This window comes from Prinia subflava, chromosome 2 (assembly GCF_021018805.1).
Source record: "Prinia subflava isolate CZ2003 ecotype Zambia chromosome 2, Cam_Psub_1.2, whole genome shotgun sequence".
Taxonomy (NCBI): Eukaryota; Metazoa; Chordata; class Aves; order Passeriformes; family Cisticolidae; genus Prinia; species Prinia subflava.
In genome coordinates this window covers 107,117,269-107,135,765 of record NC_086248.1, presented here as the reverse complement: position 1 = coordinate 107,135,765, position 18,497 = coordinate 107,117,269, and the positions used below count along the sequence as shown (strand labels likewise).

The window sequence follows — 18,497 nt, the reverse complement described above, 5'->3', positions numbered from 1 at the left end:
AAAGAAGACTCCTTTGACTAAATAAGCTGTGATAGAAATATATTTACACTATGCACATTTTTACAGGAAATACAGCTTGCTAAAAATCCTCAGTTAATAACACCACCACCCTGCAATTCACTGCAGTCAAAACTAAAGGATTTGAATTTTTAAGGTTTTTATTAGAGAAGTTGAAAGTTTTATCTCAGGACCGACAATAACATAATTATCTCTCTTCATTTATTTTGTTTATAGGAATATGTAGAATTTGTTTGTACAAGCATATACAACAAAGTAATTGGTGCTTAGTACATTGAAATCAGAAATCTGATTTGTTCTAAACTACCAGTTTTCCATGCAGTCATCTTTGAATTGGCAGCATGGACAAATTCCAAGCCGAATGCTTACATGCATTGTTTTGCAGTATAACTACAGCAAGCTCTGGAAACATGCAAATTAACACATTAGCAAATTGTTTTTATATCTAATGGACATAAAAAGGTTATTCCTGATATGAAATTCTGAAAATCTGCATAAATACTTCTGTGTAAAATTAAATTACTTATGTACTTCTCTTTTACTACAAGTATCAAGAATGCCCACGTAATTAATATACACACATATATATAGAGACCTTGTAATGCTAAAAGTCTTTGTAATTAATCAAACAATATTCTGTGCCATACATTTACTCAGTATTTACCAGCTAGTAGCATGACTGTGGTCATATAGTAGGCATTACAGCCTTAATAGCATTTGTATCACATGCAAACATATTCTTAGCATTTCTGTTTACTAATTTTATCACGTAGCAACATGTATGTGATTTTCTACAATGTTGTGTTTCCCAAGTGTATAAATACTTTTTACATTTTCACAGTTACAAACTTTTTTGCCAAAAGCCATTTAAACAATCTTTTAAGTTACAATGAACTGTAGAATCCGGGATCTGCGGCAACAGGATCAAAATGCAATTTCTATACAAGCAATGTAGGATGTAAACTTTTCTTAAAGTGCCTAATACGTAATTCCTTAGAGCACTGATCAGTTTTGGCACGAATACATTGTATTTCCCCCAGGTAACCCACTGCAGTAACTTCTACAGGATACTGGCTCCTCTCAGACATGATAGAGTTGATATGGCACTTGTGAATGACATCATTCGGCTGCAGAAATACTCTGTCAAGTTACTGCTGCAGCTGATGAATTTGGCCGATGACTTTGTACACACTGTACTTTTGAATATACGCAGTTACCTTTCAACTGCCTGCTGTCTGCTGCCTGAAAAAACCCCACTTGAAATATAATTTCAAATCACCCAAACTCCACTCCTTACTATCCTAATTATTACTTGGCATAAGGTCCAGCTCAGTGGGCTCAGGGACATCAGGGGCTGAGCATCTGACCAGGCGTGGCACGGTGGGGTCTGGCAGCGTGGGGTTTCTGCACAGCACATCACACATGAGAACACGAATGGGAAATTACACGACTCGAACTACAGCTTTGTTGCCATCTGAGATGTTGTTAAAGATATCTCCTGTGTTTCGAGGCTCTGATCGTGTGATTCTCATGCAGGCAAGGTGCCTGGTGAGATACAGAAAGGAAAACAGCACAGGGTTTAAACAACTCTCCTCATCTTCGGGTCGGGGTTTTTCTGAACAAAGGAAATTCTTACGGAAATCCAACAAAGGAAATTCAGTGCCCAGTGTTAAAAAAGAAACAATGCAAACCTTAAGACTTGGTGGTCCATAGCTACACTTGATATATTAAGAACAAAAAAACCCAAAACAAACCCCTGCCAAAACCAAACAAAACCAAAAGCCCACTCTTCAACCTCAGCAGTGTTATTTTGAATTTTGCTCTCATTTTAAGGATGCTGTGCTCTCCAACTTCAATTTGCTTGTTGAGGCTTTAAACCACTGTTGCTGGCCTGCGATCCATCTCTGCTTCCAGCTTCACCATCTGCTGCATCTCCTTTGCCTACAATCCAAAATAACCGCATGAAGTGTTGCATTAGACCTTTTGCTCCCAATGAAGCACGTTTCACATGAGTGTCTGAGTGAAACACAGGCAAAACACACTGAAGAGATAAGTGACAACATTATTTCTACACCCCTCGTCCCCCCACCTCATGTCACTCTGTTTTCAAAATCAGATGTAATCCTTATATCTACAAATTCTTAGGAAATATTTTTTTGTTCTATTCTGGGAGTCATTGGTTGACTTTCTAAAGAAGTGTGTGATAAAATGCAGAAGCCCCAGTTTTGGGGAAAAAGTCAGGCAGATGCCAATTCACTGTTTCTCTGGATAGGAAATGTCTGGGAATGTATCCTTACTGCTGTTGTGATACTACTGCAATGTGTTAATGCCAGAAATTCATCTATGATCTGGATTTGTTTCTTTCATAAAGACAAGGAATGACAAAAATCCATCAGTGTAACATCTCCCTTGCAGTAGGCAAGGTTTTTTAAGTGGTATCTTTTTAAAAATAGTATACTTTTTAAAAATAGTATCTTTTTAAAAATTAATTTTTGTCTGACCTGGAGATCCTTATGATTACAGAGGGGGTGTTTTCCACCTGAGGATTAGAATACTGCTTTGTGCTCCATGGGATTACACACTCTGAATCCACCTGAAGCTGTACCCAAATGCATTATGCAAAATCCAGCAATGAATACATGCCAGACCTCACTATAAACTCTGCCTGCCTCGGGCTCTGCAGGCAGAGTTAAAGCTCTGTGTGTAAATGGTGATTGGCCTGGGAATCCCCACTCACAGGGCACTATTTAAATTCCTCTCTCTCTCAGAGGAACACAGAGCCACACTCTCTTCTCCTGTTACCGTGTTTTGGTTTGAAACTCTGCAGTTTAAAGGAACTGAGAGTCAGCATCTCCATTTTCCCTGGGGGTTCTCAGTCTGGGAAGTTATTTAAATTCAGCCCCCAAGGACCCTGAATAAATTGACCCAGAGGGCAATCTAACCTGTCTATCCAATCAAACTCAGGAGCATCAGGACAGGTTTTAGGAAGAGACAATCCAAGCTGCTATTTTCATTGGTGTAATTGCTGTACACGTGTCATGCAGGGAATAATGGCTAGGGGACTTGATTTGTATAAACTATGTTCCCCTGGAAGTTGTAAAAGTTGCTTAGACAGGGAACTTGGCTATACGAGCTGCTACTTAAGGAGTCACCTATTCTGGATGTGCAAACCCCTATTTGCATAGGTGAAAATGGGCAGATGTGGGTCTAAAGTAATGAGGGTGCATCTCTATTCCTTTTCAAGGTAAACGTGGATTTATGCAGATGTGACATACCTGCCTCCTTGAAAAATCTAGCCCTGCACTTGCTTAATTATTTTCATCATCTTCTTGGGGGGAAAAAAGTAATTATGATAACAGCAAAGCAAACATCATAAATATGATTAAAAATTAATCGACATTTTCCATTTAAATGACTTAAAAGCTTGAAAGTAATGAAGAAATAATTTTAACATGAAAATATGGAAACATAATAAATAAATCAATATGGACAACCTCTTCTGAAATGGCTGGATTTTGCCTGTGTGTGAAATGAAACATCCAAATAAAACAAAACCCTGTGTTTTTTTCTTAGTGACTCATACAATTCACGTTTCAGGCTTGTGACTTGACTACAGGCAGAGTGTCCTATAAATATTCCCAGTGTATTGTGTACGGAATTCTTTTGGAAAACCTGGCTTCAAAGAGCACATTAGCATCCAGCAGAGGAGCAGGATCTCATTTGTGCCGTTCTGAGGGTGGGCCAGAGAGTGCACAACAGGACAAGCCTCTGGAACCTACGGTGGATCCATGGAGTCAGGGGCAGCCAAGGGACTCTGCTTTCAGGGTGCTCTCTACTGACATCTCACACAAGCTAGGAAACACATACAGTAAAAGAAGAATAACTTTTTCCCCCCTAGCCTAATGAGAGTCTTTTTCATTCTTATGTGTCCATAAAAAAAGGTTTTTACAGTGGGTGCTGTCAGTAGTGCAAGATGTTATCAGTTCAAGGGATTAATTCAGATCAGGCAGTGCTGTACAAGGGGATGTTCCAGCCCAGTGCAGCTCTTTCTCTTGGAAAGACAAGGGTTAATAGGATTTCTTGGAGTAACGATTATTTAGGGAGCCACAGCAGCACAGCCACATCATTAAGTGTAATTGCCAGAGCTTGTAACATGTTGGAATTTGAAGTGAATTTTAAAGTGCTCTTCCACAGACACTAGGAAGCTATTTCCAGCCATCTATTCTATATTTGGCTATTCTTAGTGTGGAATTACTTATTTTATTACCATACTGAGATATGTGGATACCCTTTGTCTGACTATCAGCATTAGCAGATAATCATACGTGTGTTAACACTAAAATACTTTCCTTAGATCAACAGCCCCTCTTACAGACCCAATTTAGAACTCTAAGCAGATATTCCAGTAACAGCAGCTAATGTACAAGTTAATATCTAAATATTTCTTCTGCGCATCACTGTTCATATCCATCTGAATTTCAGATGCTAAAGCACAAAACGCTGTTAATGTTGTGTCAGGCTCCAATATCTGTGTGCAAACAAGATTAGCACTGTGCTCACTATGTCAATGGCACTTCCCAATGGTTGCATTTACAAGGAGGGCTCCAATGATAATGATTTAATTTAGAAGGAAAGCACACTGAAATAATAGTTTGCTTATTATACGTCCATCCTACCTTGTGTTTGAGACACTGCATGACAGGATTTCAAAAGCTGTTTGTACAAAAATAAAAATGTCAAAATTGAGTAATACAACAAGAAGCAAATTAAATGAATGAAAACTGAAGTGAGATTGAAAACTTAATGCAAGAAAAACATACATAAAACAAAACAAATTCAAATTTATAACAGTTTGTACTGAAGGCTGTTTCCACCCATAATTCTACTTTTCTCCATTGTATATTTGTATGAAAATTTTCTTGCCTTGTTCGATCAGGAAAAAAAAAAGTGTTTCAAAATCCTCATTAAACAAATGCCACCTGGATCCAACTACCTTTCATACACGAGTGTGTATAACAGTGACACCAGAGCCAGCTGGGGGTTGCACTGCTGCACTTTGGGGCTACGAGGAAATGATCCAAACAGCACATATGGAAATATCTGCTCTGATGGATCAAATTAGAGTGAGTTAAAAAGCTGTAAGGGACCACCCCCGTGGCAGAGGCCACCACATGCCCACACAGAAGTGATAACCAGCACACAGAGGAGCTTATTCCATTTAATAACTGATGATTTATCTGCCTTAAATGGCAAATGAGCAAGCTCAGGGAGGCTGAGCCATCCCTCAGCCGCAGAGCTGTAAGCCCAGGTGAGGATGTATCCAATTGCTCAAAGAGGTGACCCTTCAGTGACTCACAATTACCCCAGCTCCCTTACACAGAACTTGGTTATCACATTATGGTCAAAAGCACGACCAGAATCATTCTCTCCTCTCCTTATGCATTTTAAAAAACAATCAAAGCTCTCTAAAGCCAATGGAAAGAAAGAACTGATAACACCAGAGCTCTGGAACAAGCCCGTATTTTTTTTTGTCAGCTATCACAGTGACGCTACAGATCTGCCATGGCCCAATTTCCTCCCCCAGGTCCTGCCTCCCCCAGATCCTGTCTCCCTGCCTTTAGACAGTGCTCAGGAGCGGACTGACTGACAGATCCACTCACGCTGGATGCTGGAGGTGGCACCTACAACAACCCTGTGAGGGATCAGAGCGGGACTCGGGGTTGTTATCCAGGAGGAGCTGGAGTGATCAGCAGAGCCGTGGTGGCTGGGGCTCGGTGGCAGCAGCCACCTGAGATCTTGGGGTGCTGTCACCCCCTGGAAGTTGCCCAGGCGCAGCTTTGGGGCTGTAGGACTCTCTCCTAACAGTGGAAATACTTGATTTGCCTGTACTACTCCCTTCCCTACCTCTCTGCAAGACGGCTTTGTGTTATGGTGTCTTCCAGAGAGTTCAAGTTCTGAACATTTACCAAACAAAGAAGTGAGTACATAACGCTTAACAGCAATGGGTATTAAATGGAAAGTAGTGGGTATTAAATGCTCCCCTTCTCTTCCACCTCACTGAACTGCTGGGTATATTCTTCTTGCAGTTTACATTTTTAAGTGCAGTATTGCAAGTCCATGCAATTATTCCAGCTCTTCTGGCTCAACCTTTTAACAAGGGAGCTGCTCAGAACTGAGTGTTGCTTCCACCAGAAATAAGATTAGAATTTTCCTTTCCTTGCCAAGTAGCTTTTCAATTAAAAAAAAAATGGGCTTATAAACTAGCAGAAAATAATAAGGTATTTTAATTAGGAAAGGGTGTACTAGTACAGATAAAACTCCCCATGCTACTGTACATCTCTAGAATTCACTCCAAACTCACTGTCTGTGGGAGTTCAGAGATGCTCTGGGCACGTTTCACCTCTAATTTTTCAATCAGCACTAGAAATGTAAGTTCCAGAATGAAGGAAACCGATTTGCTTGAGTTGCTTTTGGGGAGTAATTAAAATGGATCTGCTGGGTCCTTAATGACTGTCGTATCTGGCTAACGAGTATCAGTGTGGCTGAACAGCTGAAAGGGCACTCTGGCTGAGCAGCTCAGCTCCCACAGGCTCAGTGGAAACAAATCTGGTGCTGTATCATCATTTAATCACCTCACCTCTTCCATTTGACTCCCCAAGTAGGTAGTGACCACGAAAATGTCCCCATTTTGGTAAAAACTTACATTCAGAAGGATTCTACTCAGCCTGACTCTGGTTACCGTTTTCCCTAGCTTGCTTTTCTCTAAGCCATTAAAACAAGATACCTGCTCATTCTGCTTCTCCAAGACTTCTAAGTGCTCAAGTTGAACTTTTTTTAACTGATCCATTTCCTTTGACTGCTTCATTGCCAGCTGTGATTGAGAGAAAATAATGGGGTGAGGGAGAATATAACACATTATTAACAAATAAAATAAAAACCTACTTGAAAGATACACATGTTACCTTGTTACCTTGCCCCATTTAGGTGGTACAAAACATCACAGGAGGCCTAGTGCATCACCCAATCTTAATAAAAGCTTAATATTATTGTATTATTAATTGATATAATTAATAGATACATATTATACATATTGCACATAATACATCAACTTGGCAAACACACAGGAATGAACAGTAATTCTGTTAATTCAAAATAGCTTCATCTTGTATAGATGTCAGATCTTTTATTCTACAAGTATGTGCAACAAAGCAAAGACAAGAATCCTCAACACAGAGGAATGAAAAAGAATATCCAGAAACAGTGTCCAGTGACTTGTCAAGGTTATAGTTACCCTTTTTCTCTCTTCCAGGAACTTTTTCGTGTTGCTGCTGTTCAGTTCTCTGACCCGCCTGAAAAAATGCAAATGTTCTCCATGAAGACTCATTGGAAAAAAAGAAACCCAAAAGCTACAACAGAGAGAATCACAAACTCTGAAAGGTTTTGTTTTCTGATTATCTGTACCAGGTGGGAATAATGGCAAATTGTACACTCCTCTGGCTACAGAACTTCACACTTAGAGATTTCCAAGTTGATTGATGACTTGACTGTTGTGAATGAAGTTTGCTTTTTCCTTACTCAAGAGTGATGATCAAAACTTCAAAAAAATAGTTTAATTCATTTGTGCATCCCTTGCTGCACTCTGCTGCCAGTTTTGCTACATAAAAAGTGCTGTGTGTCTTAAGAGTGGTAATGGAAAAAAAATCAACTGATGATCATAAGGAAAGTTACACATCAATATTGCAAGCTTTTAAAGCTGTTATTTATGTAAAAATATAAATAAACAATTAATAGTTACATAAAATAACTTAAATGTCTCTTCCTAAGATTTCTGCCATGCCAGAGAACAAAAATAGTTCCTACAGTTGAATCAGCCCACAGGCCAGACCTGCCTCCAGCTCTGGGAACAGTTTTCTCCTGGAGTCACGAGTGAGGTCTGACACAACAAAGCAAAGGGTTACTGAGGGCTCTGACAGCTCCTCCTCCTGACGAGCCGGGACAGCGCAGCACTCCAGGGACTTGGCTCAGCAGGAGCAGGCTCGGGCTCCGGGACCAAAATAGCCCAGTGCCAAGGAGGGGATGTAAAAAAGGAAACAACGAGCCAGATGGCAAGGCCACAATGGAGGGGAAACCCCGAAGGCTTACAAGATTTCATCATGCAGATTCTGCTTTTACTCCCTTCTCAGTCAGGCCCTCATTTCACTGAAAAGGCAAAAAACCCCCAATGCTCTTCAACTGCAATAATTAAAATTTCATAGTGTGATTGGACCTACTCTAGTCAAAGATGCTCAGGGCATCAGAGTTATTAAAAGGATAAATATGAGAAAAGCACCACTTTTCTCCAAAATGGTCATCTAAAAATACATCCAGCACAATTTAGACCTTGTTTCCATCATAAAAGCGTGGTTTTAATGGAATTAATGCATGACTTCCCCTGTCAGCCTTTGACAGCCCTCTTCCCCTGTCAGGAAGGGATACTCACCTCTCTCTTTCAGCTTTGTTTTTGATAGATTTGTCTTGGCTAATGGCTTTGCTGTTCTCCATGGATATTTTGGCCTGGTTGGCACGCATCTCTTTGCTTTCCCTGGGCAAGACCAAACACAGTCATTAAGGCCTAAGTGGCAGCTGTGGTGGAGGTTGGGCTCTTCTACACTGTGGTCATTTTCCCCTCGAAGTATTAAGGAAGAGGAAAGAACAAACAACATAAAATTCCCTCCCCCTGGGTAGAATTTACACAGTTTGAGCAAGCATCCAGAAACCTCCATTTATTCCAGAGAATACAATCTGAAAAATCAGTTTAAAGCTATTTTACACTTTGAATATTATAAAAGGGTATGCAATACTCCCTTTTCTCCCTATTATGCGGGTTGTCCTAGTACAAGCTACTGTCAGCCTTTTAGAAAATGAAATTTGTCTTTGTAACTGCCTAAAAGTTTACAAATCCTGCACTCAGAAGGTAACAGCAATATCAACAGTAATAATATTTGCTAGTTGTAGTAAGAGCTGACAGACTTCCTTTTAAAACTTCTACTGTGGGCCTGTGGGCCTGAAAAGAGTGGTTTAGGCCATGGTCAGGCTTGTGTTTGGTTTCTCCTTCTGGTTCAGTGAATGTTTTAACTTTTCCTGCGAAATGAGAGAGCTTTTCGAAAAATTTTATTGAAGAACTGCAGTGCCTTTTTTAAAATTTCTTTTCCCTCCAAGGGTTCATAAGGTTAAATATTTCCTGGATATAGATTTAAAAGCAGTGGTATCACAGCAAAAATTAGTCTGGGTTCTAAAAAATGATGTGTTGAGAACACATGTCACTCCAACAATCCTTTCTCCAAATAAAAGCTTTTATTTTCTGTACTGAAATTGAAGTGATTTTCGAGCGCTCTGTCTTACGAGGCGTGCTGAAATAATTTATTTTGATTACTGTGCTGAAGGATATGAAAAAAGTTCGTGTAGGTGTTCAAACTGACTTAGCCTGTTTGCATCAGATACAACTTGAGAGTGGAAGAAATTAAGAGGATTAGAGGATAACTGTGCATCACTGATGATTTAGAAATGAGGCACTGGCCATGGAGGTGGCAGAAAGGGCCAACACATCACGTTGTCTCCAGCAGAACCACTCTCCCTCCCACAAGCTGTGGTGATTCATGGAACTGGGAGAAGTGGATAAGCCAGGATGGTGAAGAGAAAAAAGAAAAAGAAAAAAGGGTTCTGAAAAACGTGGCACTGCACAATTTAGCTGCTGATTCCCTACTGAGTCATAGTGACTGCACCTCTGGAATTTATACAAACATGTCTTTTGAAGGGATACTTAACTTTAAGCATGCACGTCTATCCTTGGAATTTATATATATATTTAGATGACATTAAAGTGCATTAACATGTCATTTTCTGACACCAGCATTGTTTGAATAAATAGAAATCTCTTCTGTTAAAAAAAAACAAACCCACCACACAATTTTTTCCCCCTCTCTCTCTCAGGTTATTTTATCTGGAGTACATAATGCTTGTGAATAACAGCCTCAAGTCCCCAGTTTCTGAGCTGCTGCAGAGATCAGCCCAGGTAACTCAGTCTGGCGAGGCAGGGGGCTCAGCACCCCTGGAGCTCAATAAGCTTCAGGTTTTGAGTAGTTTCTGCTGCCTTCTGCTTTGTTTCTAAATGAGCCCAAAGCACAGGCAGAAATTGCTTTTTGTGCTGCACATGGAGGGAAAGCACCTTTCCTACAGCAGGCAACTGCATCACTTGAGATTATTGATCTCTGCTGCCTGCTCTGTGCCCTCTGCTGTGATACCCAACCCATTACCCAGCTCAGAGAGAGGGAAGTGGCGAGCACAGCCTGCTGAGAGCCTGCTCCATCCCACGCTGCCCTCACACACACCCCAAAACTTATTTAAAACTTAACTTCTTTATACCCAAACTGTCTCCTGGCCTCCAGGGATAAACACGTCTTCTACATACAATACATTGCATTAAAATGTTTACAAATGATGAAGCATCACATCTCTTTGGGGCATTATTATTCACATTTCAATATTTCACAGTTCAAATTCTTCTGAAATATTCATGGATTCAGACACAGTCTTAAATTTGTTTTAAACAGGAAAGTCCCCCGTCTGCACATAATTCCCAAATAAGCAGAAACGTACTAAATTGCAATGAATAAAGCAGAAAGAATATTGAAGGTTGTTACTCCTGGGACAGCTGAGCAAAGAGAGTTCTTGGTATTTTTCAGGATGTAAATTTTCAGATCTGCTTCTTAGTAGGTTTAAACACAGAGCAATACATGGACTGAACACAAATAATTTCTAATAAGAAAGCAAAATCCATGCTAAGAATATAAGAATCATATACAAGAAATGATAGAGGGATGTCTAAACAATGTACAGATACAGAAATTCTAAACCTAAAGACTAAAACAATGAGAAAAAAGCTTTTAAAAAATTTAAGTTTTGCCTTAGTGTATATATACTAGTGGCCTGAAATGACAGCTTCTAGCAGTTAAGAGGACACGGAAATGTGTATGGAAAAGGAAATAAAACATTTACTTTTATAGGCCATATATTAGTAAATTATCTTCCAAACATTCTGATGAATTTCACGTAGGATGGAAAAAAAGACTCAAAAAAAGAAAAAGTGAAGTGATTTCCCAGGCTGATGCAGCCAACTATGACTTAGAGGTACAGAACCAAGGACTGCACCTTCTTTTGGCTAATAATTTTGAATTTGTATAATAATTTAACAATATTTGGACGTCATATTTGACTGGGTATGTTTTGCAGGACAGCTTGAACAGACGGGTTAACACAGAGATTAACATAAAGATGAGCTCACTACAAGCCTTGTGCTGGGACAATTCTCTGTTGGATGAAAAGCTTGCAGCTCCCAGCATGTGTTCTCTCTGATGCAATGATAAGCTGCTTTTTCACTCGGGAATTTTAAAAAATCATTTCAATTCCTTCTTCAAATGTGATTTATTTATTTCTTTTCCACCATGCTTTTTATGAGAAAGGTGCTGAAGACAATTACGCATGAATCTAGATATGAATATAAATATTATGTGTACACACATATTTTATGTCCATATGCTTTCAGGCTGCCTCGGATAATAGAACATAGGGTAAAAAGAAGATTCCTCTACTTACCACCATTTTTAGCACTGTGACTCTAATGTGCATTCAATTCTATTTGATTTCAAATAGGCAGGATGGTTAATTACAAAAGCATTAGTGTCATGTAGCATCCTCTGTGTGATTATGGCAGGATATTGTATGAAGATAACACATCAGTCTAACGTAGCTTATCCCGCAACCCCTTTTGACCTCACTTCTCATGGACCCTTCTTACAGCCACCAGTGCTATAAACACGAGTCCACGGCTGACAGCAACTCCAAAGGGTATTTCCATATTTGATACTTCCCAGTTTCTAGCCTCTGCATTGAAATTTTTGGGTAAAGTCAATGCAAACTACCAATGCTTCATCACCCCTGCTGCCTTTAAGGAGGTTCAGGTGACGCAAATCAGCAAAGAAGCCCATTCCTACATCTACCTGTTGGTAGGTTAGAATTTTTCCTTTTTTAAATTTTTTTTTTCTTTCTTTCTCTCAGTGAATTTTGTCCCATTTGTTGCTAAGAGCCAATAAGGACTGGGTACTTTAGAGAAACACAAGAAATGGCCAAGGTGGGAGAAGGTGCAAGTGACCTTTGGTAGCTGAGGGGCTTTCTTTGGGAGGGCAGAGACAGCGGGAGATATTGGCTGGGAGCTGAGGGCTGGGCTGGGCTCCTCTCGCTGGCGGGATGGCAGCGCAGACAGGCTGCGGCTGCTGTGGGAGGGATCTGCCAGCACTGCAGGGTTCTGTCTCCTACTGTATTCTCCTACCATGAATGGGGCTCTGCTGGTAAGGGCAGCTTTTTCACTTGGACTTTATTAACATCCAGCCTCACTGGAAAGAACCCTCACCATCTGCTGGGGTGCCTCAGAGGAAATCCCGGGGCCCCAAATCTCTTATCTCTCTGAGGGAGCCTCTCCTGGCCATGTTCTGGAGCCGGGCTGCCTCCATTCCTCTGCCACTGCTCTGGGTTATTTGCTACGCTGTAGCCCCACATCCCCTGCCTGACAGGACACACCAGGGCTCCTGTTACAGCTGCAGAGTTCCTGCTCCCTTTCCTCCGCTGCTCCGGGCTCTGCTGGCCCTGCCATTCCAGCCGCTCCCCTCCCTGCCCGGCCCTCCCGCCATCCCCGTGAGGGGACGCGGCCGAGCCGGCGGCGCAGCGCCCCCTGCAGGGCGGGGCGATCCTCGCGCCCGGCCGGGAGTGAGCAGCGCCCCCTGGAGGCCGGGAGGGAACTGCACTGCAGCGCCCCCTGGAGGCCGGGAGGGAACTGCACTGCAGCGCCCCCTGGAGGCCGGGAGGGAACTGCACTGCAGCGCCCCCTGGCGGCCGGGCGGGAACTGAACTGCAGCGCCCCCTGGCGGCCGGGGGGGAACTGCAGCGCCCCCTGGCGGCCGGGAGGGAACTGCAGCGCCCCCTGGTGGCTGTGGGGGAACTGCAGCGCCCCCTGGTGGCTGTGGGGGAACTGCAGCGCCCCCGGCGGCCGTGCGGGAACTGAACTGCAGCGCCCCCTGGCGGCCGTGCGGGAATTGCAGCGGGGAAGGAGCCGGAGGGGGAGAGGCAGGGGCTGGGCTGGGCTGGGCTCTGCCTGCCTGGGGCTGCTGGGTTTGTCTGCCTGCTTATACATTTACACTAGTGAAGAAATGTTAGTCCTTTTACCATATTCTTGCCTGAAAGCCCCAAAATTTCAGAGTTATAATAATTCAGAGGGAACGTGGTCACATTTTCCATTCCAACAGAGGTTCCTGCCTTCCCTGGCAGTCATCTGTCTTTCAAACAGGGCACTACCTAAACCTTGTATGGTTGTTCCTTTTACTTCTACCGTGCATTCAGCCCAGTGCCTTTGGCAGCAGTACAGGAGCTGCCAATGCAAAAAACTAAAGTATTACACAGAGCAGACCTAATCCAAGCCCTCATTATCAGGCAGCAGTGCCCTGCTCACCTGTCATGGGAAAATTTCAGCTGCTGGGTTTGTTGTTCATGAGCATTAATGAGCAATTTCTTCAGTAGTTCACACTGCTGGTTCAAGTGCAAGTCGCGGATCTCTTGCTCCTCTGCACTGTGCGTGTTGATCATCTCGGACCACTCCTTGGTGTGCTGCGCCACGATCTCTTTGACCTGTGGGGAGGTAACACCAGCTTTGTTAGAGGCTCCCAGACAGAGCAACTCCTCCTGCTGCTGAAGGCGATACAAAGACAATCATAAAACGGGTTCTAAAGAACGCAGCTAAATTGTGAAAAATGGAGTTGCACAAATGAAGTTGCTTCACAGACAGCAAAGCCACTGAGGACACAGCTGGGTGATATAAAAACAGATATAAACCAACCCCTACTATTAGGCCACTATTATCTAAAATGTCCTGAATAGACTGGCTGAATAAATAGGCTCTTCACTGTACTACCATTGTTTTAAAACCTTCTCTAACACCAACTCTTTCACGCTTTTGTTGCCAAGAAAAATATACGTTTTAAAAGTACTGAACTTAACAATGGAAAAACCTAGTGAGCAGGGTTTCTCTGAGGGCTTAAAGATAGCCTTTGATTTTGTGGAGACAGTTTCACAAACACAGACCGTTTACAAAGAAATCCTGTATTTAGTACAACCTGAATCTGAAGATGGGCTACGTATCTTTGTTTTATATTCATTAAGTCAGCAGGGAATCTGACAAGTATTCTTCTCTTGCTTATCTCCCAAGCCTCACAAGAATAATGAGATTAAAGTTTTGGAATGTTCCCAAGAGACAGTATTAAGACGCCTAAATCACCACAGTTGTTATTATAATATATTGCGCTCATTGATTTTGAAAAGAAGCTAATAGAAAGATATGTTTTATTAACCTTTAATGATTATCTTTGCGTATTTTGACATGCTATCCTACTTTTCCATAAATGGTATACAACATGTGCCTCCCAATAAATCCATCCGCAGGTAATCATTTCAACTACAACCAGTAACATCTGGGTTATGTTCTACGAAACATAACTTTTGATACTTTTTTTAAAAAAATACTTCCATTTTGCTTAGAAAGTGAGAGAGTGGTAAGAGAATGAAAGTGAGAGAATTATGCTAACCCCAGCTAAATATTTTAGATGTGGTTTGCATAATGAAGAACAGATTGTCTTGTGCGCAGTGGTGAAGGTGAAAAAAACTGATGATTTTATCAGTCCCAGTCTCCATTCTTCCCTGGAGAGGCTCCTCTGAAGGGCTTCTGACCTAAAGCTCATGTTGGCCAATAAAGAAAGAATCTAATGAAATCAAGAAGTGAGTAATTCTGGAACAGATCAGGGTGACCACCTACTACCTTAAAGCCACATTTGCCCTTAACTATAGCTAAATAGTAGTCTCATATAAAAAAAGGTACAAGCAGCTGATAGAGAGCAACCTGGAGTTTTCTACAGAAAACAACAAAAGTCTTTTGAGGCAGAAGTTGGTATGACTAACACAGGCCTGATTCAGTGTGCCTCCAGTGTGCCTTAAGAGTCAGTGTGCCTCCAGCAAAATGAGCCATGCTTCTTTTTGTGCATGTGGGGAAGTGTACTACTAAGCCCAGAGCCTGTCAACCATGAAATGACATGAAGGATGTGGTGCAGTTTGTGGGAGTAGTATTTTTAATAAGGTGTTCATAAGTACTGCCTTCAGAGCCTGGAAAACATGAGGATTCAGTTTTAAAATGAGTACAAATAAATGCTTGGAAGTAGTGAAGAAAGAAAAATTAACTTTTCAGATGGAGTTTTTGAGAGGTTGAGGGGCAGACACTCCAGCTCACCTCTGGCACCACCTAAGGCACTCCATTTTGGGCCAAGTTTAGCCCAAGCTCTTTATACTGCTCATGTGAAAATGTGGGCAGTTCCAAAGCAGGATTTATCACTCAGACACTCTCTGGAAATGCCTCTCTTACATCTCCAGGGCTGCAAGCACCAAGACACTTGAGTCAGGTTGGATGAATCTCCTCTCAACAGTGACCTCATTTGGCTTATCAACCCCCAGGGAGACCTAGGATGGACTTAAGAGAGCTAAAAGTCATGGCTGAAGGTTTTAGGAAAACACGTTCCTTATCTGTTTTCAATTCAGAGTTTCCAGATGGAGTCAGCTCCATCCATGATTTGAACTAAAAATGGTGCAGGTAGATCAGTTCTAAATCTTGGGTGTAATTTGGAGCACAGCAGCAAAGAGGCTGTGCCCTCTGAAAACTCCTACGGTCATAGTGTTAGAAATTATTAATATTTTAAAAAGACAAGTGCTGTTATGTGGCCCAGGGAGCAGGAGGCCAAGTGTTCACCACCACCACAGGAATTCCAGTAAACAAAGAGGAGTTTGCTTTTATTTAAGGCCTCCTTACACTGTAGGGAAAATGCAAAACAAACTTTGAGTAAAAAAGGAATCATGACAATAAAATAATGAAATAAATAGTGGAAGTCATGGCAAAAGCGAGTGTTTTGTGACTTAGTTGCAAAGAATTTATAAAGCCCAAACAAAGACAGAGGAACAAAGACTGAAATTCATTGCAAATGAATAATGTGATAATTGTTTTTAAATGGTGGATGTTATAAACCTGAAGACAGGAATTCTGAACCTCAGGTACACTGATACTGCAGGATCATATAATATCTCACAGAATTATTGAGTCCAGCTCCCAAAGAAAAACCCTGCAAAGTGACAGTGTGGAAATACTTAGATAAAGTATTTAATCTAAGAAGGAAGAAATAATCAGAAAAACAGCCTGCCTGTGTTCGTGGACAGATGTGCTATGATGTGCTGCTAATTCCAGAAGCAGCAGGCAGTCTAAGAAGCAGATACACCTCCTTGTAAAACAAACTTTTCTCTAGGGATGTGAAAGAGAAACTTCCTTTCATTACATCTCCGCCAAGGCAGAAGCCTCATTTCAGGTACAGCTAGATATAACCTGACAGGGAAGATGTAAGGGATGTGCCAAACACCAGTTACAAGACTTTAAATACCCAATTTGACTCGGATTCTGCAAAACGTAGAACTCATGGCCATTAAATCATCTGAAATCCAATTTTGCTGCAGATCTGTGATACACTTCAAAGTTCAGCTGTAGTAAATTCAGAGAACATCCCTGCTTTTCTCCAATTTATTAGCAGCATAGTTGAAATGACTATTTAATTTTCACTGGGCTGTGCTCTTGTCCTACTTTCTGCTATTAAGGCAGTGTTGCTCGTCCTAAAGGATAGAAAAAACAACCATTAGCTAACTTGTCTCTTTCCTGTTCTGCAGACTGTGTTTGTAAGCCTGTCCTTTCATCTGTTCCTACACTGGGCCTAAGAGACTAATTAAATCCTGATAAGGAACCTTCTTTTGCATACCATATATGCAAGAAGTTTGTTTAGTCACCGAGTTCAAGCAGGAATGATCTTTGAAGTAATCTTTCCTTTTTTGTCTTTTCATCCTCTGCCCGCTTGATACGGGGACCTACTTTGCTAATGCAGGAGAGTAATTTGCATTTGCTAGGTTAATTGTCTGTGAAGTACACGCTGGGACATTCAGATTTAATTTCAATATTTTATGTCAAACTTGGGCTGGATGTTTCCTCACGAACAGGAGGAGTTTTGTAGATGAAAAAGTCTCTTTGGGGCTAAAGGTGTGTACAGGCACGTTGTGGCACAGAGCTGTGCTGGAGGACATGAGCTGTAATCAAAGATGAATTACGCTCCAATCTGATATCAAAATTAGTGGGCCAAATGCTGAGAAATGCTGAACAACTGTTAATTAATCAAACTCCCACTATATCAGTGTAATGAATTCAGCATCTCAGAATTTAATCTAATTTAATTGCACCTACCTCCATCTAAGATAAGAGTTAATTTCCCTATGGCCTTGAGCACCGTTTTCCAACCCGTTGCTTGCAAACCTTTGAACGATCTCCAGGAATAATTCAAGGGCCCCCATACAGCAGTTGAAACAAAAGAGGTTGGTAAATAATCTAGATAATTTTGATGGAACCACAGTGAGCAAGACATTGAAAATCATTAGAGGAACCCTCAGAGGGGGATGACTTGCAGAGTTCTTTGGGAATTATCCAGTAATCAGAAGTTTGGAATTTCAAGTCTTGTACTGAAGTCTTACATTTCAAATCTTACATTTAAGTCTCCTTTCAAAACGTCATCCTAAAGCCTGACATGGGAGTGGACAAAAAAAATCAATCTTTTTTTTCAGGTATGGATTAAATTAAAGAGAACCAGTTTGAAGGCAGGATTTTGAAAGGAACAGGGCTCAGAAATGGAATATATTCGTGGAAAGGGAGAACATGAGTCACATTTATTGGATCTGGAAGATTAATGAGCATTTGGATGTTCCTTGTGTACAAATGACACATAACTCCAGACTGTGAGTGACACAGGTGAGAGAGAGAGAGATCAGAGCAAATAAATTTTTTTTGTGCAATATAATTCCAAATGAGTTTTGAAGCTTATGTCTGGATGACTGGGAGCCAGTGCTCCTCAGAGAGTTTGTATCACTAAGCGAGGAATTAATTTATTTATTTTTAACTTAACAAATTTGCTTCTATTCAAGGAAAGGGTTCTGGACTTTTCTTAGGGGAGGAAGATCAGGAGATAAGAGAGTACTTTAGGTTTTATTCCTGGGGAGTTTTGCTATATCTACAACTGAGAGGGCAGCAACGAGAAAGCAAATCTTGTTTCTTCTCTGCATGAAATAATAAAACCAGAGAATAAAGTTCAAAGGCAGCAAGATAAAAAATAACTTACTCTAGCCTCAAAGATGTGACTGCTTGTGTGTATTTTCTATTCTTGTCTGATTCTTTTCACAGGTTTCAGCTTTTACTGGGGTCAGTCTCCAGTACTGTCCTCCCTCTAGATGATTTTGGTGTCCCTGCCAACCCTCTAGTCTGGATAGCTTTCAAA

General features: G+C 41.3%; 1 protein-coding gene across 1 annotated transcript in view; it reads right to left on the bottom strand.

Moving 5' to 3' along the window:
• Positions 1-140: 140 nt before the first annotated feature.
• Positions 141-18,497, bottom strand: part of PLCB4 (phospholipase C beta 4) — a 184,376-nt gene continuing 166,019 nt past the window's right edge. The window contains exons 34-39 of the mRNA XM_063391480.1: positions 13,556-13,731; positions 8,498-8,599; positions 7,310-7,367; positions 6,803-6,889; positions 4,695-4,731; positions 141-1,959 (exon numbers count right to left, since the gene is read on the bottom strand). Of these exons, the coding sequence (XP_063247550.1) occupies positions 1,871-1,959; positions 4,695-4,731; positions 6,803-6,889; positions 7,310-7,367; positions 8,498-8,599; positions 13,556-13,731 (549 nt within the window). The 3' untranslated portion in view covers positions 141-1,870. The remainder of the gene's footprint in view (positions 1,960-4,694; positions 4,732-6,802; positions 6,890-7,309; positions 7,368-8,497; positions 8,600-13,555; positions 13,732-18,497) is intronic.